Source organism: Lynx rufus, unplaced genomic scaffold (genome assembly GCF_022079265.1).
Source record: "Lynx rufus isolate CCGP_SWC_20201006 ecotype Redwood Valley unplaced genomic scaffold, mLynRuf1.p SCAF_3, whole genome shotgun sequence".
NCBI classification, from domain to species: domain Eukaryota; kingdom Metazoa; phylum Chordata; class Mammalia; order Carnivora; family Felidae; genus Lynx; species Lynx rufus.
Window position 1 is genome coordinate 54760243 of NW_025814845.1, and position 24062 is coordinate 54784304.

General features: G+C 37.4%; 1 protein-coding gene across 1 annotated transcript in view; it reads left to right on the top strand.

Annotated features, from left to right (window-relative positions):
- The window catches only part of SLC4A4 (solute carrier family 4 member 4), a 299466-nt gene extending 275620 nt beyond the window's left edge, over window positions 1–23846 (top strand). The window contains exons 19-25 of the mRNA XM_047091144.1: window positions 978–1156; window positions 2314–2386; window positions 11295–11363; window positions 13989–14162; window positions 16775–16936; window positions 22957–23036; window positions 23741–23846. Of these exons, the coding sequence (XP_046947100.1) occupies window positions 978–1156; window positions 2314–2386; window positions 11295–11363; window positions 13989–14162; window positions 16775–16936; window positions 22957–23036; window positions 23741–23846 (843 nt within the window). The remainder of the gene's footprint in view (window positions 1–977; window positions 1157–2313; window positions 2387–11294; window positions 11364–13988; window positions 14163–16774; window positions 16937–22956; window positions 23037–23740) is intronic.
- Window positions 23847–24062: the final 216 nt, after the last annotated feature.

A 24062-nucleotide genomic window follows, 5' to 3' on the forward strand; every position in this document is an offset into this window, starting at 1 on the left:
CTCATTTTGTAAATCCAGCATCTCCATTCCCTCAGACTGGTCGTACTCTGGCCCTTGGTGCTGCTGCTTCCATGCTGTGAAAATGGACTGCTCTATTTTCTCAGCCTCCATAGGGGTATTAGGCATTTGATTTCTTCATAAATAGAGCAGAGAAATATAACCGCAGAATAACACTGTGGACACATTTAACAATATTTAGTTAATGAGTAAAAGAGCTAGACCTTTTGTTACATCGTCTGCTCTTCCAGTCAGTAAATGTTATCATGACCATTGGGCAGTGTTTGAAATCAGCCTATTCTGATTAAGGCGGTATTAGTTACCTTAATGATAATGGTTAATAGGTTATTAAACAATTATTTTCATATACCATGAAAGGTGAGAAGTAGTCATACATACCTTCTCAAGGTTGCTTTTAGATCTTTGGTCCTCATATTCTGAATACTGTCTAAATGAACAGCATATTGCTAAACGGTCAAAAACAGAAGGATTAGTGCCAGCCTTTAAGGTGCCTGTTGTGCTTATGTTAATAACAACAACCACTGCCACCACCACACCATCACCATTTTTTGAACTCCTACTATGCTAGAACTACTATCTTTTAAGTTTCTGTAAGATGCTTTGCCTCTGTTACTTCACTGAATGGTTCCAGTAACTCTTCAAGGTAGATATATAGCTCCATTTTTCTAATTACAAAATTGGACACAGAGAGGATAATTAGCAATAAGCAAATGATACGTAAGCTGTGACCGCAGTAAAGTTAGAGGAGGTGTCTTGTGGCAGCTTTGTGTTTAATTGGGGGGGGGTGCGTAATGTGAGGAAGATAAAGTCGCCTTCCTTGGGGAGCTCACCTTGAGGTAGATATTTTTAGCAAGCAAAGAGAGTTGGGGTTATTTGGTAATCTTAATTCCCATCTGGAAATAGGATTTGATAGAAGCATGAGCATCTTCTCCATGTGGTTTTGTTACCTCTTTCTACAGAAAGGAGCTGGATATCACCTGGATCTCTTCTGGGTGGCCATCCTCATGGTGGTGTGCTCTTTCATGGCTCTTCCGTGGTATGTGGCTGCAACTGTCATTTCCATTGCTCACATTGACAGTTTGAAGATGGAGACCGAGACTTCTGCACCTGGAGAACAACCAAAGTTTCTAGGAGTGAGGTATGTTAAGTCAGAGGAAAATCGCTCTACAAAACTTACCATGCCACATCTATATGTCATTCAAAGGGAATGAGCAAAATTGGAGGAGAAAAGGCTGGTGATGATTAACTTATTCCTGTACTTGCTGTTACAGAAAAGACTAAATTTCCATTAGAAAGAAAGTCTTCCATAATTTTTCGAGTTCACTTCTTACGTTACATATATTTCCTTTGATTAATGAAAGGCTAAACGACGCAACGTAAAACTGCAAACAGGCCATCCATTTTCTTGAACATGCAGCTCATTTTGGTGCTGTGGTACGTACTCTATCACAATCCTATTTAAAGGTCAAACTCTTTAACTTTTCAGCTCTGTTGAGACGCCTCAAAACTCATGGGTCTCCTTATGATTTTTAAGATTCTATTAAGGGAAAGGAACTGTGATTTTCCAGTTCATTTTCTGTCTCCATAAGCACTGAGAAACCTTGACCTCCAGCTGTTAAGTTTGGGTAGCCAGGAAGGGCTTGTATAAGACCTTTATCCTGTGTTGAATACTTTTTGCAGCAAACCCTGCTCCTAACTGCTTGGGTGAATAGCTCACAGGACAGAGCCATTGTTTCCCACGCCACAACAGTGGGTGATTCTTTCCTGGGGGCTGGGGGAAGGGGTGTTGGATGGGAATCCTATTTGTTAAAAAGTACTCTTGTGTTGTAGATTTGGAAATTAGACTGATGGGATTTATTGCACTTATGAAATTTCCCTGAGCTGTTTGTTAATTAGAATGTAGGACAATGTGATATCTGTCTCCCATGAAAGAAGGTGTAATTACACAACAGTACAAGTTGTGTAAAAAATAAGGGCTTCAAAGAGGCCAGTAATTGATGGACCAGGAGCAAGTGACTTTTTTTTTTTTTATTGTAAAAGAAGCAAAGGATTTAGAAGAATCACTTTTCTCTTGATGAATTCAAATCACATTATACAATAGTTAGAAGAAAATTTTGTAGTTCTGTTGAGCTTATATGCTGTACTTGAGGTATTCATTTATATAAGATATCAACACCTTTGCTGTTTTAGTCAAACATTGGTTTGTTCATCGTGCAGTCTTTTTTGAAGGTGAAAAGACAAGAGCATGTTTATGAAAACAAGAAGTCAATTGGTAATCTTTTGATTTGGTTTCAGAGAACAAAGAGTCACTGGAACCCTCGTGTTTATTCTGACTGGTCTGTCAGTCTTTATGGCTCCCATCTTGAAGGTAAATATGTGAAATACTTGCCTCTTCCAGATAATTGGATATGTGTAGAGTAGAATTCCTTATCTGCAAGATTCTCATCAGTTCTGTGACACACTGAAGCAGAGGTCAGGTAGAATGAGGACTTTAAAAACGTATTTTGATGTTCTTCTCACTCCTTCTATTATTATTATTATTGTAGTTATTTGGTTGAACTGTATTAAGTTACCAATACCCAAGCTTTTTGACCTATGTAAATGGCAGTTCCATACAGTTCAATCTAACTGATCTCCTCTCCTCATTACGTTTCTTGCTCTCCTTATATCCTTTCTTCCCATCACTTTCCATCTACTTGTTCCTAAATCCTGCCTCCAGTCCCCCCATATGCACACAGACTAGACTCCTGGATAACATGAATTATCATTTTGTAACTTTTCTCCTATTCTTAATTATTGCTGACAGTATTTAATTATTGCCTAGGAGAACAGAGTAAAATTATAATTTATGACTAGAAAACTTTAGAAATGAACTTTTAAAGAAGAAAAATGATATGGTCGATTATTTAGAAAGTTAGGAATCAAATATATAGGTTTGACTGATGGGGTGAATATCTACAAAAATAGATGAATATGAGCTATATGGGAAAACCTATTTAAAAGAAATAGGGTGAAAAGAGAAGGTGTAGCTGTTATGAAGCTTCCATTTGTGTGTGTGTGTGTGTGTGTGTGTGTGTGTGATGTAAGCATTTTATTCTTTTTTTTCTATTAACAATAGTGGCTAATTATTGATAATTTGTACTTTAGGCTTTGCACCACAGTACAAAGCATGCAAATTACCTATATACCTAGAAGCTATAAACAACCACTGTTGATATATCCTTCCAGATTTTTCTCTGAAAATTTTTGTTTATTTTTTTTGAAGTTTATTCATTTATTGAGAGAGAGAGAGAGAGAGAGAGCACACGCACATGCAAGTGGGGCAGGGGCAGAGAAAGAGAGAAAGAGAGAGAGAACCCCAAGCAGGCTCTGCACCATCAGCACAGAGCCTGATGCAGGGCTTGAACTCACAAACCGCAAGGTCATGATTGAGCTGAAGTCAGGCGCTTGACTGACTGAGCCACCCACGTGCCCGCATTTTGTGTTTATTTTTAAACAATTCTAATTTTTAAATTTTTTAAATGCTTGTTTAATTACACAAGTTATGGAGCAGTACATTCTTATAGAGAATTCAAACAATATAGAAGTATAGAGACCAAAAGGCGAAAGCCCTCCTTTTCTCTTAAGTGGACACATTTATAAGTCAGTTGCCGTTGAGATGAATTTAAGGAAAGTGGAACTATAATTTCTTAACCTATAGCTAAGACCAGCTTTGCCCTCAGGGTATTTAGATTAATGCATACCTTATGTGCAAAATACTTGGTAAATAGTTAAAAGATGTAAATACTCATCTCTTGTCCTTGGTTTCCACAATGTCAGTTAACTGATTTAACTGATTTCTGACTAGAATCATGAAGGAATATATATTTCACATAACACATGGGAAAGTAAAATCAAAAATAACCTCAAAGTTGTTTCTGGTTACATATGGAGGACTCTACAGGTCAGGGTGCCGGGTGGCTCAGTCGGTTAAGTGTTCAACTCTTGATACTGGCTCAGGTCGTGATCTCATGGTTTGTGAGTTCAATCCTGCATTGGGCTCTGCGCTGACAATTCAGTCTGCTTGGTATTCTCTCTCTTCCTTTCTCTCTGCCCCATCTCCAACTCATGTGTGCTCTCTCTCTCTCTCTCTCTCTCTTTCAAAATAATAGACTTAAAAAAAAAAGAGAGTACAGGTCTTACATTCTACAGGGACAGAGAGAAATCTATTACCACTTTTGCCAGTGCAAAGCAAGTTGTGCAGTAGGTTTGAAGTTGTGAGTTTCACAGCATCAAATCCACTACCAAAAAGGCTTTTTGTTCCATTGTTGCCCCTTAGCTACCAGCACATCAACTGGTGGAAAGTGTAATGACAGCTTTTTACCACAGAGGCAATGGAACCTCTTTTTGGACAGATCCATTTTTAGAGAGGTCATTGCAGGCAATTGTGATCTCATGTTGTGGGAGGATCTACTAAGAATGAATTTGCCCCTGGGTTTCCTAACGGTGGACTTACACAACACAACTGCAGATTTTTCTTTTTTAATAGGGTCTCTTAGTTACTAGTAGAGGATAAATAGAAATCTTTCCATCAGTTCAAATGTACCTATCAGTCCCCACCCATATTTTCTTTTATTTTTATATTATTTCTTTTCATTAATACAGTATAAAATCCTAACTCAAAAAGTCAGATGTGTTTAAAGGCTCTTTTTTTTTTTTTATTACAGCAAATGGGCTTTAATCTTGGAGAATCTGTCAGCTGAGTAATCATGTACGATCCCAAAGGGACACAGAGAACAGATACTGTATAAATTGCTATTTTTAGGAAGAGATGCAAGACATTTTCAACAACGCCTCTTCCTGACTATTTTCTAACCCTGCACCCAAATATGGCTGCAGAGGAGTTAAAGCTGAAAGCCCTTTTGTTCTTTATTTTACGATGAATCTTTTTGCCCCGATATGCAAAGCATCTTAGTATCTGCAGGAGCAGATTAGAATGCAGAGAAAGGAGAAAAAGAGGTACAAGGGATCAATGAGCATGAGTTCCTTTTGACCTTCCTTAAGCTCACCCTTGTTCAGCTGCTAATGTTCATAATCATGGCTATTCCCACCTGGCAACTCTGAGTCCATGCAAAGAGTCATTGTAGGAATCAGCAAAAAAGGTAGTTTAGCAAACATTTTTGTTAGGCAAGGTTTTGCCCAAAATGTGGGAAATGAAATTATTTTGTTAATACAGTTTCCAACATATTGTGGGTAACCTCAATTTGAAACGAACAAGAATAAAGCAGTCCAGCATTGAGAATTGTGATTCCTTAACTTCAGTAAGTAGAACTATTCTTTACTTCAGGAATCACATCAGCTGATTTCAGATCATGTGCCCTTCTTACCGTTGAAATTTGGTGGGTTGTAAGCATCCACTACAGAATTGTTGGTAGCTCCTGTGAAAAGTCAATACAAGAACAAGCGGATGTTGAGGGTGCAGGTGTTTTTTTTTTTTCAATATATGAAATTTATTGTCAAATTGGTTTCCATACAACACCCAGTGCTCATCCCAAAAGGTGCCCTCCACAATACCGATCACCCACCCTTCCCTCCCTCCCACCCCCCATCAACCCTCAGTTTGTTCTCAGTTTTTAAGAGTCTCTTATGCTTTGGTTCTCTCCCACTCTAACCTCTTTTTTTTTTTTTTTTACTTCCCCTCCCCCATGGGTTTCTGTTAAGTTTCTCAGGATCCACATAAGAGTGAAAACATATGGTATCTGTCTTTCTCTGTATGGCTTATTTCACTTAGCATCACACTCTCCAGTTCCATCCACGTTGCTACAAAGGGCCATATTTCGTTCTTTCTCATTGCCATGTAGTACTCCATTGTGTATATAAACCACAATTTCTTTATCCATTCATCAGTTGATGGACATTTAGGCTCTTTCCATAATTTGGCTATTGTTGAGAGTGCTGCTATAAACATTGGGGTACAAGTGCCCCTATGCATCAGTACTCCTGTATCCCTTGGGTAAATTCCTAGCAGTGCTATTGCTGGGTCATAGGGTAGGTCTATTTTTAATTTTCTGAGGCACCTCCACACTGTTTTCCAGAGTGGCTGCACCAGTTGGCATTCCCACCAACAGTGCAAGAGGGTTCCCGTTTCTCCACATCCTCTCCAGCATCTCTAGTCTCCTGATTTGTTCATTTTGGCCACTCTGACTGGCGTGAGGTGATATGAGGGTACAGTTTAACTAGAACCTAAGTTATGACTAAGTAAAAGTCAGGATTAACCATTAACCTCAGAATTCACACAGAAAGGGGTATCAGGGGTTACTTTGGAGGAGGGAACCTTTCTCCTCCACCATTTGACTAATGTGTGTTTTAAAGGAACAAGTGACAACTTTAGAGAATGGTTTTACTTAAGAGTCTACCTTTGAAAGGCAGATCAAATGAACAGGATCAAGAAAAATATGTGGCTTTCACTTTTTAAAATGACATGGCTCAACACCTTCCCTGCTCAGCTCCCTGCATCCCCACAGACTGAGTGGCCTCAGATGATGTAAGTAATTTTCTCCCTGCATTAAGCAGGGTGGGTAGTTGTTGCCTGAGCCTACTTATGCAGGCTTACTTTGAACATGAAATTTGTGACCTCTGTTTTGATCTCTTTGCTGCAGTCTGTCTTTCTACACGGAAGAGTGTAAGGAATCATAGCGTATTAGCTTTAAGTTCATGAGGATACCCCGTGACCTTAGCTAGCTGCAGTCATACGTGCCTCAAATCCCACCACAGATTCAGTACAGAACTGTGGGGAAGCAGGAAGAACTGGCTTCCCAGACCGGTTAAACAGTTTAGATCTGTGTCTCTGCAGCAGAAACACTGCCTGTTAAGCTAGTGTTCTGTATGGGGAAACTGGGGGAGACCACAGAGCAGCAAAAAAAGATGAAAGACAGTTCCTAGAGCTTTCTTTTCTCATTCTTTTGGCAAGCTTAAAGAAATAAAGATCAAGTAAAGTTCACTGCTACTTCTGTTGCCTTTGCTTGAATTAGTTCATTTTTAACATGAGGCGTAGCCAAAATTTGTCTTTGAGATTTGTTTAGGGTTCTAAAATGTAGAGGCTAGCGTTTAATTTGTATCTGGCAAGCATTTGTTGAGCTCCTACAATATGCCACACATTGTGCTCAGTAACAGGGAAACGAGGAGAGGGGATAGTGAGGACGAGGAAGATGATGGTGGTAATAGCCGCTTACATTTACTGAGGTTGGCATTGGACCAAGAGCTCTGCACGGATTTTTTTTTTATTTAGTTCTCCAATAAAACCTATGAAAAATGTACGTATGATTGCATCCATCTTACAGATAAAAAAATATATAAATAACTTGCCAAGTCACAGGGTTCTTAAATGGTAGAGCCAAGATTTGAACTCAGGCAGTTCTGACTCCAAAGCCTGATCTCATAACCATCATGGTTTATTGCCTCTTAAAATAAAACAGTATTGCCCTCAGAGAACTCATTTACTTTCATTTCCCATGAGTTGATCTTCCCCAGCTTCTTTGATCCAATTTCCAGTTCTCTTATGTAGAGAGAAATGTGACATTTTCACAAACTCTTCATCATAAGTCACTCCGTGGCTTCTTCAATGACTAGGGACCAGATTGCAAGGCGGCAGCTTCCTTATGGTCCCAGATTTTTAAAGCTGAAGGGCATTAGGATGTTATTTTCATAACGTATTCCTTCACGTATAGTGAAGACAGTCACTGTAGTTGAAAGAACAACATTGCAGAGCTTATATAAAACCGAGGCTTCAAGTCTGACCTTCGCAGCCATCCTTCTGGCCTGTGCTGCTGCCCTACCCCCACTACAGAGGGACCAGAGGGGGCTAGGCTGGGCAGTTGCTAGTGATGGTTCTGATGCAAATAATGACATCAATACCACATTTATCATTTCTTGAGTGTCTATTATGAGCCAGGCCCTGAACTAGGTATTATGTAATCTTTATCATAACCACTGTATAGATGAGAATACTGGAAATAGAAGGGGACAATTTTCTCTGAGTTCCACAATGGGTAGAGCCAGAATTGGAACCCAGGTCTGTCTAACTTCTATGCTTCCATGTTCTCAATCAGTACCTCATTCTGAGTTTTACACATACACACACATACACACATACACATACAAAATGATTATTATTCTGCTGGGAGGCTTCACTCCTCTACTGAATTCTGTACTGTGGACAACCCACTACCGTCTACCTTTTTTATTAAATTTACCCTTTCACATTTTTTTTTATGGGAATATTCTAACACTATCAGAAAATCAAAGAGAGGGCTAAGTAAAAAAGAGTGCAACATTCACTAGAATTTTAAAAATTTGGGGATGTAGTCTGAGTATGTGGAATCTTCATTGACTTCAATTTAATTTTTCTATCTGGTTGTAGGATCAAGCATTTAACTTTTTCATTTTTAATGTTTATTAAAGGCATTATAATATTTATTTACAATTAAGCCTTTTGGTTTTCTGGGTACATTTGTATAATTTTGTTTGCATAATTTTATCACTTGGCATTTCTTGAAGTGCCTGTGAATCTAGTATTCCTTGTGTTTTTTGAGTTTTTATTTCTCCTGTCTTGCTTTATAAAAATGTCTACCTGCTACTGCTATGTATATTATACTAGTTTAACTTAAAATGGGATCACATCTTTTTAAAACATTCTTTTTTTTCTTCCTTTGGGAAATTTCTGTTGTGATGCATTTTTAAGGATTGACCTTTTGATATGACTCATGAACCAAATCCCAAAACAAAACAAAACACCAAAATCCTCTAACCCAGTAATTCTGTCAGGTTTCATCAAGATTTCCAAACTGAAAGATTTTTATTAAGACACACTGCACTATCTTAAAGAAAAATGGTCAATTTTGTAAGACATCTGTATCACATTAAAGATGACCGCAAAATTGAATCAATAGCCTTCCTTATATGTGCTATTTCCTTTTCACCAAAGAATATTTTTTTAAAAAACATCATCATGGGGCACCTGGGTGGCTCAGTTGGTTGAGCGTCCAACTCTTGATTTCAGCTCAGGTCATGATCCCAGAGTTGTGGGATTGAGGCCCACATCAGCATGGAGCCTTCTTGAGATTCCTTCTCTCCCTCTGCCCCTCTCCTCAACTTGTTCACTCTTTTGCTCTCTGAAAAGAAAGAGAGAGAGGGAGAGTCTGTTTCTTGGGGGGGGGGGTGGGGGGAACAAAAAAAAACCCATCATCATATGTAAGGCTGTTATCCTACCCATACCCCATTCTGAGTTAATGGTACCTTCTGATTTTATTTTATGGTAGATTTGGTGAAATCTATCATAAATTCAGAGAGAATGGACCCCAACACCATAGCACAACTTTCCACCACTCTGGTGCTAGAACTGTAATAGAGAAAATATTTGGCTAAACTTAGGGGAGGGGCGGAGATAAGGCTCAATATCACCTTTGTGATTACTTTCTTTCAAGCCAGAAAAAACACTTCACCCAGATTAAAAAGTAACTACTACAGGATTTCTAACTAGTTGCCCAACTGTAAAAGAACTATACTTCTCTTTTCCCCTTCTACCTTTCTTTCCTTCCCAAGGTATTAGAAATGAGATAACAGGAAAGGGATCATCATATATTAAAGGAAAATGGGAGTGCCCTTGCCTGCAAAAGACATTTTAAAAAGTTTAAAAATGAGTGAAAGCTATGAAATGGTTTCTTTGTTAGTTATTTTTTGGTCAGTTCGTACAGAGGAATGGAAATGTGCACATTCTAAAGCAAACAAGGCACATGTCAGACCTCAAGTGCTTGAATGTGACGTGCTCACCTCTTTGTGGTGACTGTTAGGTATTACAGCACACGTGGCTTCCCTACCACTCCGGCCGCCCCTCCCACCCCTTCAGCATTCAGTGTCATTTTTTTCTGAGATCAAGATCAGATTAGCTATGTTACAATTATTAGCTTTTTTCTAGAAGAATCATGTGATATTCTGTGTAAATAAATATATGTATTACATATAAATTTAGTAATTCCTATAGCTAGCCAATAACAATTGGAGATAGTCATGACATATTTTGAGTATACTAATTCCCCAGTAGGGGTCAAAACTACAAAACTGTTTCATTTTATTTATTTGTTTATTTGTTTGTTTGTTTAATGTTTACTTATTTTAAGAAAGAGAATGCATATACATGGGGGGAGGGGCAGAGAATCTTCTTGCTCAGCGTGGAACCCGACACAGGGTCTGTCTCAGGACCCTGAGATCAAGAGCTGCTTAACTGACTAAGCCACCCAGGTGCCCCAGATACAGAACTGTTTTAGGTAATTACAAGGAGAGGCTGGTAGAAATTGTGCTTCATTTAATACATGTAATAGTTCTTTAAAAATTACTCTGAAGTCATACTGTTTTCTGGCTACAATAGCCTCCTTTATGTAGAATTGGTAAGATGGGACTTAATTGATTGTGGTTTTTGAAAACTGAAATTACTTGCACTTCTTTTCAGAATCCAAGCTTGAGAACCTTTTGTTGTTTAAATAGAAGACTTCCCAGAAACAGAATCATCCTTGTTTCCACAGTACTCAGGACATTTCAAAGGTCTAGGAATAGATAAAACTCAGGGAAGATGGCTTTGCAACTTCCCATTGTTAAAACACTTTGTATTAGTACAAAAGACTCTTGCTAATTAATGCATTAAAATTATTAATTCACTTTTTAAAGCTGTGTATTACTACATGTGTGTAATGAGTTGCTTCTGTATGCTCAATGCTCCTTTTAAGCAGTGTTCTCATTATTTAGTCCTCTTAATATTCCTTAGAGAAAGAAAGGGGACAGCCACTTCATGTTTGGTTCATTGAGAGAGGCATTTACACACCAAGCCAATAGATCATTTGGCAAAAATTATTAAGGAAAAAATCAACAGGCTGTTGGAAAGGAACTTGGTCTCAGGAGCTAAGCAACCGTCTGCTTCTCTTTCTACCTCACAGTCCATGCAAACATCTGGTTTACATAATCTTTCCTTTTAAGGGGAAAGGAAAACAAACTTTTTTTTCCCATTAAAAACTTATTTTTTGAGGTCATGCATGCTCATTGTTTAAAAAAATGCAAACAGGATCAAATGAAAGTTGAAAGTCTCCCTCCATTTATTTCTAGCACAGAGTTTAGAAGTTTATCATGATGAGTATTATTATGTCCTATCTTTTAGTTTCAGATTTGGCTTTTATTTAAACTATACGTCTTCATTATTGTTTTTATTATTGTTGTTTTTAACCTCTCTCTGACTTTTTTTTTCTTTCTAGTTTATTCCCATGCCTGTACTGTATGGCGTGTTCCTGTATATGGGGGTAGCATCCCTTAATGGTGTACAGGTAACTTTTCTATAGCAATCTAAGTATAGTTGTATTTTTTCCAGTAGTAATAGTAGTCCAGTAATAGATCTTTGAGGAAAAGTGCTATTCATTAACTGCTGAGTTTTTTAAATGCATATATTTACAGAAAACAAACTGGTGGTTGCCAGAGGGGAGGTAGGTCGGGGGATAGGTAAATTCAAGAAAGGGAATTACCAGTACACTTATCATGATGAGCATGGAGTAATGTACAGAATTGTTGAATCGTTATATTGTACACCAAAAATAATATAACACTGCATGTTAAAGAAAGAAAATGCATTTGTTTGCTACTTTCTCTGCCAAACACCTGCTTTTTATTTGAGTTAATTAACAAAATTAATTTGTGTTAACAAATGTTATCATACATACCCATTCTTGAAATAAGCTGTTAAAGGTCATTTCACTAGGAAAGTGAGAGAGGACCTAGGATCACCTTCCTCCCTCCCTTCTGTCCTTCCTCTTCTCCTGCCTTCATCTCCAGAAAGAAATCTAACCCTTCCAGTGTGCTCTTCAAGATCCTATTTATCTCTTCTCCTTTAAACTATTCTAAGAACAGGCTGTTATTTGATTTACTTTTCATATGGCTGTGATCAGTGATCAAAAGTTTTGAACCAATAAAAGAATAAAGTCAATGTGGTTTAGTGCTACTTTTGTCCAAAACTTCAGCTATCCACAATTTGGGTAAAACTGGCCCCCTTTAAAAAAAAAATCATTAGGAAGAACTTTGTAAGGGACTTTGTCTTTCAATTGAGGTTTAATTTAATTGGCACCAGGAAACTGGAAGTACTTCTGCTGTTTTCTGGCACCTTGTTAATTGTAGCCTTATTTAGCACTTACTAATGTTTTAATGGGAAAAGACGGCATGTTCTGTGAACATCATAAGAATTCATTTAAACCCCCTCATAGTAGTCCTTGCTTTCATTTATTGAATTTAGATTAATTTGGTTTTAGTGTCAGATAGAGCTGGGCAGGTGGCCAGACCCCCAAAAGCAGACAAGGCTATTTTATTTTCCCTTCTTTAGGTCCCATTAGGATATTTGTCACAAAATACAAGGTGGGTTCTTCATAGATTGGACTAGATGAATGTGAATGGGGGTTTACTTGTGCCTGTGAAACTTTGGACAAGTACAGATATATAAAAAATACTTTATTTTTACCTGGCATTGTAAAAATATTCTTTTTTTCCCTCAATGGAAAAATATAAAACTAATAATGGCCCCCAAACTAATAGTTCTTTTTTCTTTTCTCTTTCTTTCTCTTTCTTTCTTTCTTTCTTTCTTTCTTTCTTTCTTTCTTTCTTTCTTTCTTGTTTTTGTTTTTGCCTTAATAAGTCAGTCTAGATCAGAAGTTAGACTTTATGTCTTTAACTGATGATTGGAGCTCATTACATGTTTATTAAATTAAACAGAAGGCAAAAAAAATCAAGAATTTCATAGTGATGGGGAAAAAACCTTTGCTAAAGGGACAGCTAGTGGATTTCTTAAATTCAGCAGTGCTATTGCCCCTATTGCCTTTTCTCTTCACTTTTCTCCCTATTCTCCCTCTTTCAGACCTTTTGGCAAGATTTGATTTAGCAAGAAATTTTGTAACACAATCTTTATAAACAGCAAGGCCCCCTCCAATGAAAAGTAGGCCTGGATGGAGAAAGAAAGTTTGTTACATAGCAAATAGCTTCTGAGCAGCTTGTCCATAACAGTCTTCTTGTACACTTCTCCCTTTCCTCCAGAAAGAAAGCAGAAATACTGTTCCAGAGTTTTATTACATCATAATTCAATTCAGCAGCTATTTACTGAATATCTTTTATTTGAAAGATCCTATGGTAGGTACTGAAATATCATTCTTATCATCATCAACGTAAACTCAGCAGTTAAGCTTTGAGGCACAGTACCTGGCACAGAGATGCTCGGTGGTCAGTTTAGTACCTGTTTCCGCACAGCACTGTAATAGCCTCCCCTAGGTTCAGATATCTGGTTGTTGATACTCTGAAACTCACTATAAAAGTCCTATGGCTTTTCTTTGAAAAGAAATGGTAGTGAATTGCTGCATGTTATTAGTTAAGTTATGCCATAGATAAATAGTATGGAATTTACGAAAATACCAATGCATTCCCATTTTCAAGTTGGATGCTTCCTTTCTATCCTTGAAACATCCCTTAAATGCATAAGATCCATAGTAGCATCCTCTCTTCTTTCAGGTAAGGTGACTGAGGCAGAGTAAGATACATGACTTACATGTCTTCCTTCAGCACATCATGACGAAATTAGTCACAAGATCCTCTCTCCCAAGACTCAGATAGTAAAAATAGAAAGGAAGAGATGAGCATCTAGAATTTATATTTGGCTTTGTGACTTTATTCTTTGGTAGCCACTTTATCTCATATATCTACATCACATTCCTGCAAAGTAATAGGAATCGGAAGACTCCTCTTATGTCTCACTGTGCTGGACTAAATTTCTGCACTCCCTGACCAATGTCCTCTGGAAGGCATACTGCTTGCCTAAACTATAGTATATAAATCACTAATCATTAGTTAGGCATTGTGGAAATGAGTTTGCATATCAGCTCTTGAAGTAATACAGTTGTACTCTCTTCTTCCCTCCCCAGTTCATGGATCGTCTGAAGCTGCTTCTGATGCCCCTGAAGCATCAGCCAGACTTTATCTACCTGCGCCATGTCCCCCTGCGCAGAGTCCACCTGTTCACTTTCCTGCAGGTGTTATGTCTAGCCCTGCTCTGGATCCTCAAGTCCACTGTGGCTGCTATCATTTTCCCAGTCATGGTAGGGATTCCTTTCCTTGAGCCTACCCATCAAGTCATACCAATATCATTTGTTATTGTAATATAGAAGACATATATGTCTTCTCTGTGTGGTTCTACTCTTTTCCAGCTTTGACCAAATAACTTTGAATTGATCAGTTGTAATTTAAGGTTCCTATGTCTGTGGTCATCTACACTGGACTTTAGTGTCAGACTCAGCTGAGTTCAGATCCCAGCACTGGTTTCTGCTGATCAGGGAGCCTTCATGAGCTGCCATTAACTTGTTCGTAAAATGGGCATGGCATTAGTATTGTTACTCTGAGCATGACTAATAAATATCAAGTATAGAGCACAGTGCCTGACATTAGGTAGACATCAGTGCACATTAGTTATCTTTAAAATATTGTATAATAGAATCAGTCTAAATAACAAAGCATAACGCATTTCAGTCCAAATAATAAGAAAGCAAGTTTGGCAGCTTCTGAAAGGTCATCCAGTGACTTAGAAGAAATGGAGTGAGAAGTGCAGTTTTTGAACTGCTTGCTGGTTTGCATCATGCTAAGTTTAAGGGTAAGTCTGGGCTCTCAGATGATGAGAAGCAAGGTAACATAACTAACATTGCACTTAGAAGTACAAGTGAAAGAGGTAAAAAAGGAAATGCTAGGTCTATTTTTGGCTTTATCACTAAATTTTATACTTTACCATAACTTTCCATTTCTTGCAAGAAAATGTACATGTGTACACTTGAAACAAGTCACCAAGCCAGTCTCTCAGTCTGCTTTGTCTCTCCCACAGAATTTTCATACACAGACCATATTTTATTTTTTATAAAAGTCCTCTTACTCTTACCCAAGATTATTATTTTATCCTTTTTTTAGTATTATTTATTTATTTTGAGAGAGAGAGAGAGAGTGTGTGTGCGCGCGCGCATGGGAGAGGCAGAGAGAGAGGGAGAGAAAGAATCCCAAGCAGGCTCCACACTGTCAGTGCACAGCCTGATGGCTCGATCCCACAAACTGTGAGATCATGACCTGAGCCAAAATCAAGAGTTGGACACTTAACCAACTGAGCCACCCTGGTGCCCCTAATTTATCTTACATGTGTTTGTTGTTTGTAAATTTTTTTTTCTCCAAGGGAAAACAAAAAGGAAGGAGGAAGAAAAAAATTATATAAAATACTAGTGATGTTTGTCATATTTTTTTTTTCACTTATATCCCTTTTTTCCCCTTAAACTCTGTTAACTTACTGGAAAACACAATGAGTGTGAGAAATGACTCCCACTTGCCCATTGGTATAGTCTACCTATTGGTTTTGCTACAGGCAGGAAAAACAAAGTAAGGTCTGCATAAATTTGAAATGTATCCAGTAAATCACTTAATGCTGATGCTGTAAATAATAATAATAAATGTATTATCTGTATAAAGTATTTTTTACTTTTCCAGAGGTTTTGTTTGATCACAAAGCAATAGTATAATATCAGTAGGGTAGATGTTGTTAATTTCTCCTGGAGATGAAAAATGGACATATAGAGAGCATGATGTGGATAAACCCAAATGTTTAATTTGAGACAGTCATGACTCCTATATCCTAGTACATACTAATTTTATTCTTGAGCAAAGGCATCTTTAATGTACTTTTACAAGTTACTCTTCAAGGGCAACTCATAGAATCAAAGGTACATATTTTTTTTTTAAGAATACCGATTTTAGAGGTAGACAGCTGGGGCCCTTTGTATTTTGTTTTCTGGCTTTGTGATTTTGGATGTCTCTAAGCCTCAGTTTCCTCACTTGCAAGATAGAGATCATAATATCTACTTTTTGAGTTTGTGGTGGGAATAAATGAGAAAAATACCGCCTAAGAGTTTAGCATGACATCTATCACACAGTAAGTTTTCAGGTCATGGTAGTGATTGAAGTCACCCGGTAGATTAAGTGGTCTGTGCGTACTCAAATGCTGTCTCATTATTAGTACCTTGAAGATGTTTTAGTGTACTGTATGTCATACAAATTTTCTTGATTTTCAAAAACCTGTATAATGTTTTAATTTTGAATAGAAATCATATGCAGGCTGTTTTTTCCCTTTAAACTCTCAGCCATTTATTAAAAATCTGACATGGAAGAAAATGGTTTAAAAAATAATCCTTTCGGGGCGCCTGGGTGGCGCAGTCGGTTAAGCGTCCGACTTCAGCCAGGTCACGATCTCGTGGTCCGTGAGTTCGAGCCCCGCGTCAGGCTCTGGGCTGATGGCTCGGAGCCTGGAGCCTGTTTCCGATTCTGTGTCTCCCTCTCTCTCTGCCCCTCCCCCGTTCATGCTCTGTCTCTCTCTGTCCCAAAAATAAATAAACGTTGAAAAAAAATTAAAAAAAAAAAATAATCCTTTCGTGTTGAAATTCTAAGTGAATGTGATCATACATTTCAGTGAACAAAGTGAGTTTGACTTAGTACTTTTATGATCCAACTTCCCCATAAAGAAGATGTTTATGGTCCACTTAATATAAATCCATATAAGCAAGATGAGTTCTGTCATATTCTCACCTTCTATAAGTTTCTACTGCCTTTGATAGAGTAGTGTCAATACTCACTATGACTTTATCTGACCTTGTTTCTTTCCTACTTTCTATATTTGTCCTTGTAGATCTTGGCACTTGTAGCTGTCAGAAAAGGCATGGACTACCTCTTCTCCCAACATGACCTCAGCTTCCTCGATGATGTCATTCCAGAAAAGGACAAGAAAAAGAAGGAAGATGAGAAGAAAAAGAAAAAGAAGAAAGGAAGTCTGGACAGTGACAATGATGATGTAAGGCTTTCCAAAATTCCAAAGTAAAGCTAAACAAATAAATGTGAGACATTTATGGATGTCATATATATATTATACTTTATGTGAGATGAATTCAGAGAATTTACCTGGCTGTGTTACATGCCAGTCTTCCTTTGCCCTTTATTTTCTTTCTTTAGTTTTTTTTTTTTTATTTTCTGAAGTCTTTCTGTAGCCATTAATATACTGATAGCAATAAAATGACTCCCCCACCACCAAAAAAAAACAAAAAAACCCCACATCTAAAGAACTCCAATCTCCCATTTCACAGATAAAAAGAAAATTTGCTTCATAATGCTGTAAAATGTATTTGCTTTACTATTGATAATCCAGGGTTTAACTTTGAGATAATAACTCAGTTTTATGTAATTTTAAGCCTGATGTAGACACATACCTGTGACCTCACCTCCTGTGATCTAGGTATCCATTTGAGTAGGCACTCAACCAAAGTCCTCTGCTGTTGTACTTACCCTCACATTGGACTTGAAGATTATTTCTCTATGACCCTTCAAGGAAAAGGAAAGGGTCTTGGAGCCTAGTGTCGTTTTACAGAATTGTAGTTGTCAGTTTTGTAGTCCAAATGATCCTCCTGCAATTGGGTGATTAAGGTTAGAGAAATAAAACTATTGCCCATTTTTTCATCTTTAGTTTAGGAGACCATTTCATGGGTGCTGCAGTAGGGGTCTGTAATCAGTGCTAGGAGAAAAGCTGGGATTTTTATACAAACACACACACACACACACACACACACAGGTTGTCCCAGTAGCCTGGGATAAAGGACTGCCAAAATGACACTTTCTATGTGAAGATTTTTTCTGGATTTTACACAGTACAGTATATACTCCGCATTCTAGTTGGTCCCTGGTAAAGTATTCTAAAGTGGGAGTATAGTTAAGTTTTGCTGTCTACTCTGTACTTGATCATTTTGATTGACCATACATACTTGTCCTTACTTGCCATAACAGCTCCTTATAGTGTATGTTTCTGTTCCTATTGACAGGAGAAAATTTAGACTGAGAAATGTTAAGTCATTTTTCTGAGTGTACACAGCCATAGTGGCAAAGCCAAAACTCTGATCCAGGGCTGTCTGGTTATTTCCAGCTGGTCAGGCTGTCTGGTTGTATTTTTTGTGGAGAATTTAGAAATAGTACAGTGAAGGAAGGCAACAGACACAATTGGATTTCAGATAAATTGATCCAATAAAAAAAAGTCTAAATATGTGAGGCACATTTAGCTAAAGAGAAAAAGAGTCCAAGGGAAGTTTTGTGACTGTCATCATCCATCTTCAGTGAGAACAGGTGTATAGATTTTCTGTTTCCAGTGATGATAGAAAAAGGGAATGTGTTTAAATTGCAGTACAGATTAGGGTGCAGTGTTAAAAAGAATGGTTAAAAAATGTCTACACATTCAATAGAAATCAAAATTTGAAATTAATTTCTAGGCCACTCAAGACAAAAAAGGGAACACTTGAAATACTGACATAATTAAAGTAATATTTCATCTTGAATTTTCAAAACAAGTATGCCAGTTTATATACATGGACACCAAACTTAAAATTTATTACATATAACTAATATAGAAAATAATATTGTAGAATCCTCATCTCTAATAGTTTTTAAGAAAAAAAATAATAAACTGTCAACTTTTGGGGATGTTTTAAATTTATGCTCTCTAGTTCAAAAGTTGTATCAAATGAGCTCCTGAGAAGTTCTTCTAATTCTTTGATTCAATTTTCAACAGATCATATTTTATTTAAACAATGCTATTCTTTTATTAATGATATTTACTGTTTCCAGCTCTGTATTTCCAACAGATTTCTTGAAGATAATGTGTGCTACTTGTTTCTTTTCTTTTCCTCTTTTTCTTCTTGCCCCAACCCCCACCAAAAAACAACAAGCTTGTGTATTTGTCTTAGTGAACTCAACCAGGCAATTTGAGTACATGTGTGTAATAAGTTCTGTGTGTTGAGCTTATTATTTGGGGGCTCTTTATCTGGAAGGTGACTCTCCTAGTGTCCACCTGGTAATCATGGATGCTAGGATCCATGGATATAGAGAGCCACAGAGGGGCATGGGGGTTACAGCACATTTGTGAGCAGAAGTAGTGAAAAATTATGGCTTGCCAATATTTTGAGCCACTCAGTCATTTTTGGACCTTCCTGTAGGCTATGATTAAGGGTTGGCTTCCAACCTATTCATCCATAAATGCTATTATTTGGGGAAATGTTTGAAATACTGTGATTAAAACTTGTCCTTCTTGACATTCACATAAAGGTACATGCATGTGACGTCTTCATTTTTTTTTTTTTTTTGGTCAATTTAAATGCAATATCTTAGTCCCTTAAAATCATATGGTGGCTTATTACCATCTTTAGATTCACCTTAAAGGAATTTTCAATGTATGTAGTAGTCTGTATGTTAAGGTTTATTTTTTCTTTATTTTCTTTGATCTCTAGTTCTTACCCCCCTCCCCCCATCTTTCTGCTAAAGGCCATCTCTGGTAGTTTCAGTTAAGGGATGGATTTTATCTTTTCAGTCTAAACATAGACTTGGATTCAATATAATGATTTCTTTAAAAAAAGTAAGGTGGTAATCCTGTGAAAATCTGTTATAGTTTTGGCTTAGGTGACCTGTTGTTTTTTTTAACATTTATTCATTTTTGAGAGACAGAGCTCAAGTGGGGGAGGTTCAGAGAGAGGGAGACACAGAATCGAAGCAGGCTCCAGGCCCTGAGCTGTCAGCACAGAGCCTGACATGGGGCTCAGACCCACAAACCAAGAGATCATGGCCTGAGCCAAAGTCGGACACTTAACTGACTGAACCACCCAGGTGCCCCATGGTGACCTGTTTTCTTAAACAGCCCCATGAATAGCTCCCTAGTACCTTCCTTTTGATTTTTATTTTCTCATGTTTTGCTAAGCTTTCAAATATATTTGGTACGAGCAAATTGAAATGAAACTTTATAAAATAGTTTTGCTAGAGTATTAGAGTAAGAGGGAGGGGTTTATTTTCAACTGTACATACAGGGCTCCTTGATCATGAATGTTAGTCTTCTACCTGTCTTGGAAAGAAAGATGAGTCCTCATTTTCTTGAACATGGAATCAGAAAGCAGAAATGAAACAAGAATTGTAAGCCCATGTTATAGTCCAGGAAGTTTCCTATCCTAGATTTAATGTTTCATATTGAGATTATTTTCTTTATACATGTAACAAACCCATAGATATTTGATGACTGGTAATCCAGTTTATGTAAGCTTTACACTTGTTTTCATTTGTAGTGATATCTATTTGGTGTGGTTCTAGTTTTAATTAACTCCATTGACTCAGAAGAGAGGAAAACAAATGTGAGAAAGACTGTGTAGAATTTGAAAAGTTAGCAAGTAAAAATGATTATGTCAAAGTATTTTCTCCTTAAGACAATGTGAATGATATTATGATAGATTTGATCAGTACTGGGAGGTAAAGAAGGGCTGTATTGTAAAAACTTTCTAAAAACTGTTACAAATTTCTTTCACAGTCTGACTGCCCATACTCAGAAAAAGTTCCAAGTATTAAAATTCCAATGGACATCATGGAACAGCAACCTTTCCTAAGAGATAGCAAACCTTCCGACAGTGAGTAGAACTAACCTCTTTCATGACTGCGCAAATATGATTTGTACTTGCAGAGAAAAATCTTTAGAATTATCATTTAATTTCCCCTCTATTTGCTTCCTGTTTCTCTATTTGAAGATTTATACTTCATTATTATAAAACTCCATTTTTTACATCCTTGAGCTTCACTCTTCTTTCTTTTATCCATAACCTTCTAAGTTTTTGTTTGGTAGTCTTTTCTCTGACCCAAGTTCCCACCAGTTTCTTTCAATTGCTAAACTCGTAACCATGTTTTTAATTGATTTTTCTTTTTTTTCTGCTGGTATTTAGAATTGCAGCTTATAGTACTACATCACTGTCTATTACCGTTTTGTCTTCCTTAGGCTTTATTTAGCCGATGACCAAATGAGCTCAAGAGAGAAATTGCATCATAGGTCTCTAAATGATCAGTAAATCAGTTGTCCATATTGAGAATTTGGAATAATTGTTATTTTCAATTAAATTAGCAATCATAAAATATTAACAAAACTTTTTAGGTATTACTTACAAGATATAGTACATTTTCTTCCTAATTTCTTTATTCCTTTCCTGCTATTTTAAAAACACCTTTTTAAGTGGACTGGTTTTTCAGGGGTAATAGCCTGGTGACTAAGGTGGAACGGTTTCTGACATACCATCTTTCCTTTTGTAATTGAGTTAACAGGCCACTTGAAGAAAGGGGAAAACCTCTGAAGTTAACACTAGTGAATAGCTCAAGCTTTTCCAATATCAAGTAGCAGTTGCTTCCAAACTACTTTCCCTTTGGGTTCTCCTTTGAAGAAAATGTATTCTTTCAGATCCAGATGTACTTCAAAGTTTACTGATCTGTTATGAGAAAAAAGACAGTTGAGACACTTTGACTTCTGTTTGACAATGCCACTTCCACTTCAGGAAGAGGTTGCCAAGAAAAGTGTGAAATGAATGACTGTTTATGAAAATTGGGCATATTAGTTTCCTGTCGCTGTGTAACAAATTACCAAAACATTCAGCAGCTTAAAACAACAAATATATATTTTCTTCTATAGTTCCGGATGTTCAGGAATTTAGGAACAGCTGATTTAGGTGGTTCTGGCTCTAGCGACTCGTGAGACAGCAGACAAGCCTTTGGCGGGGGCTAAGCTTGAAGACAATGGGAACTGGGATCTGCTTCCACGTTCATGCACAAGGCCATTGGCAGGAGGTTTCAGTTCCCTGCCCCATGGGCACCTCCCTAGGGATGCCCGTAATATAGGTTCCCCCAAGCCCAGTGAGAACAGAGAGAGAAACCAAGGCAGAAGCTGCAGTCTTTTATAACTGAATCTCAGAAGTGACATGCCATCACTTCTGCCATGTTCTAAGGGTCACACGCCAACCAACCCTGGTACAACATGGAAAGGAATGACACAAGGACATGAATGCCAGGAGGCACCAGGAATGCTGGGAGGCCATCTTGGAGGCTGGCTGCCACACTGGGTTTAAAGAACAGTTAAAGCCGTCTCAGCTCTGATGCCCAGTCTGTAACCCATGACATGTAACTGAGGCTAATTTCTTCTCAGTCCCATTAGCAGGATTTAATTAATACTTCTTTTTTCAATTCAAGCTTCTCAAACTATATTCTGGCTTCATTTTTCATTTTATTAATGCATTCATAGCAAAACAAAACTGTGTAAGGGACACGGCACGTATGTCTTCTGTTGGCATCATGACCTAGGATAGCCCTTCTAAGTACAGTTTAAAGGCTGCTGCAAAAAAATAAAAAATAAATAAAAAACACCACCAGCTAGAATTGGAGGCTCATGAAGAAAGTTGTATGGCAAATGGTTCTTTTAGTGGTAGCTGTTATTCATTCTCTCAGAAATCCATTAGAAAGGTGCATGGAACAATTGATATGAATTAGAAATTTACTTAAGCAAAATATCTCTGATCATTCTAACTGAAATCTTTTCTAATGCCATATTAGTCTTTTATAATTCATGAAAGAACAAAATTGTTAGTAGAGGTCCAGGAAAATTAAGTTCCTCAAAATCTTCTTCTCCCCCCATGAATAACAGCAGGGCAAAACTGTGGATGCCGAAGAAGAAAGAAAATCCAAGGGCAAAACTTAAGACATTAAGTAGATCCTCTACAAATGTTTGGCCTCCTACCCCCTCACCGAAAAGAACAGCGGTCCATCCCATTGTATTCACCCAGAGGAAATGAAGCTAACAGATTTTTATCTTCATCACATTAGTTAGATTCTTAGGTCAATACAGTGTCTATTGAAATTGTCTAAGTATGCCTTTCTCTTTCCCATTGTAATGCATCAATTTTTATGACAATTTTTATTTTTACTCAAATTTTACATGTTCCTTAAGTCTGCTGTTTATGATTTAAAGAATTTTTTTTTTTCCAGGAGAAAGATCACCAACATTCCTTGAACGCCACACATCATGCTGATAAAATTCCTTTCCTTCAGTCACTCGGTATGCCAAGGTAAAGGACAACTCGGTATTTTACATTGTTCTATGGGATGATTGCCCCTCAGAAATGTAACCCATGGTGGATTATTGGCAGAATACCTTGTTTCCTGTCCTGTCTACAAGTTATCTGAAATCGCTTACCCAATCCCCGAACCTCTCCCCAGCTTTTATGTAGAAAGTGTTCTACGAGGCCTACTATACTGCGAAGTAATGGAACTTTCATTGTCATTAAGGTAAAGCCCAGGACTCACATTCGCTTTTATTGCTTCCGCATCATCTCTGTTTGAAGGGTAACTGCTGGCAGCTCTCCAGTAGTTTTCTTCCCTAATCTTAACACGGCTGCAGAGACCTCAGACCCTCCTTGATTTTCCGAAAAGCAAAACTCATGAATATTTTCTTCATGTAAGTCTGTTTGTCCCTTTAATTTCTCACGGTATCACCTGCATGGCCGTCCTTCTTCTTGATTTTTGTGTGTGTGTTTTTTTTGAAACCTAGGTATGAAATTTTTAAGAAATTTTTTACTTGAATTTCTTGACTCTTCTGGTACCTTCCTCCCATTTAAGAATGTTTGTGTTTAATACAGAAAGAGCAGATAAGTATTTTAAAGAGAACAAAGGGCAGACCCATCCAGCTTCTGCACAGTGCAGAAGTATATTTGACACATGATAAAGGAAATCTGATTTACTTACTATTTCCTTTCTTTTCTTTTTTCTCCAGTCCTCCTAGAACTCCAGTAAAAGTTGTGCCTCAAATTAGGATAGAACTTGAGCCTGAAGACAATGATTATTTCTGGAGGAGCAAGGGAACAGAAACTACATTGTAACCTGTTTGTCTTTCTTTAAAATTGACAGTTTTTGTTGTTAATGTTCTGGGGTTTTGTCTGGTTGTTTATTTTTTAATTTTTGTTTTGTTTTGGGTTTTGGTCATTGGCCAAATAATATAGTGCTCACTCTGCTTCTCTCTTGCATAGGTAAAATCAAGACCATACTGCACTGTTCCTTAAAAACATCTGAAGAATCCCCTTTTCTTTTCACACTTT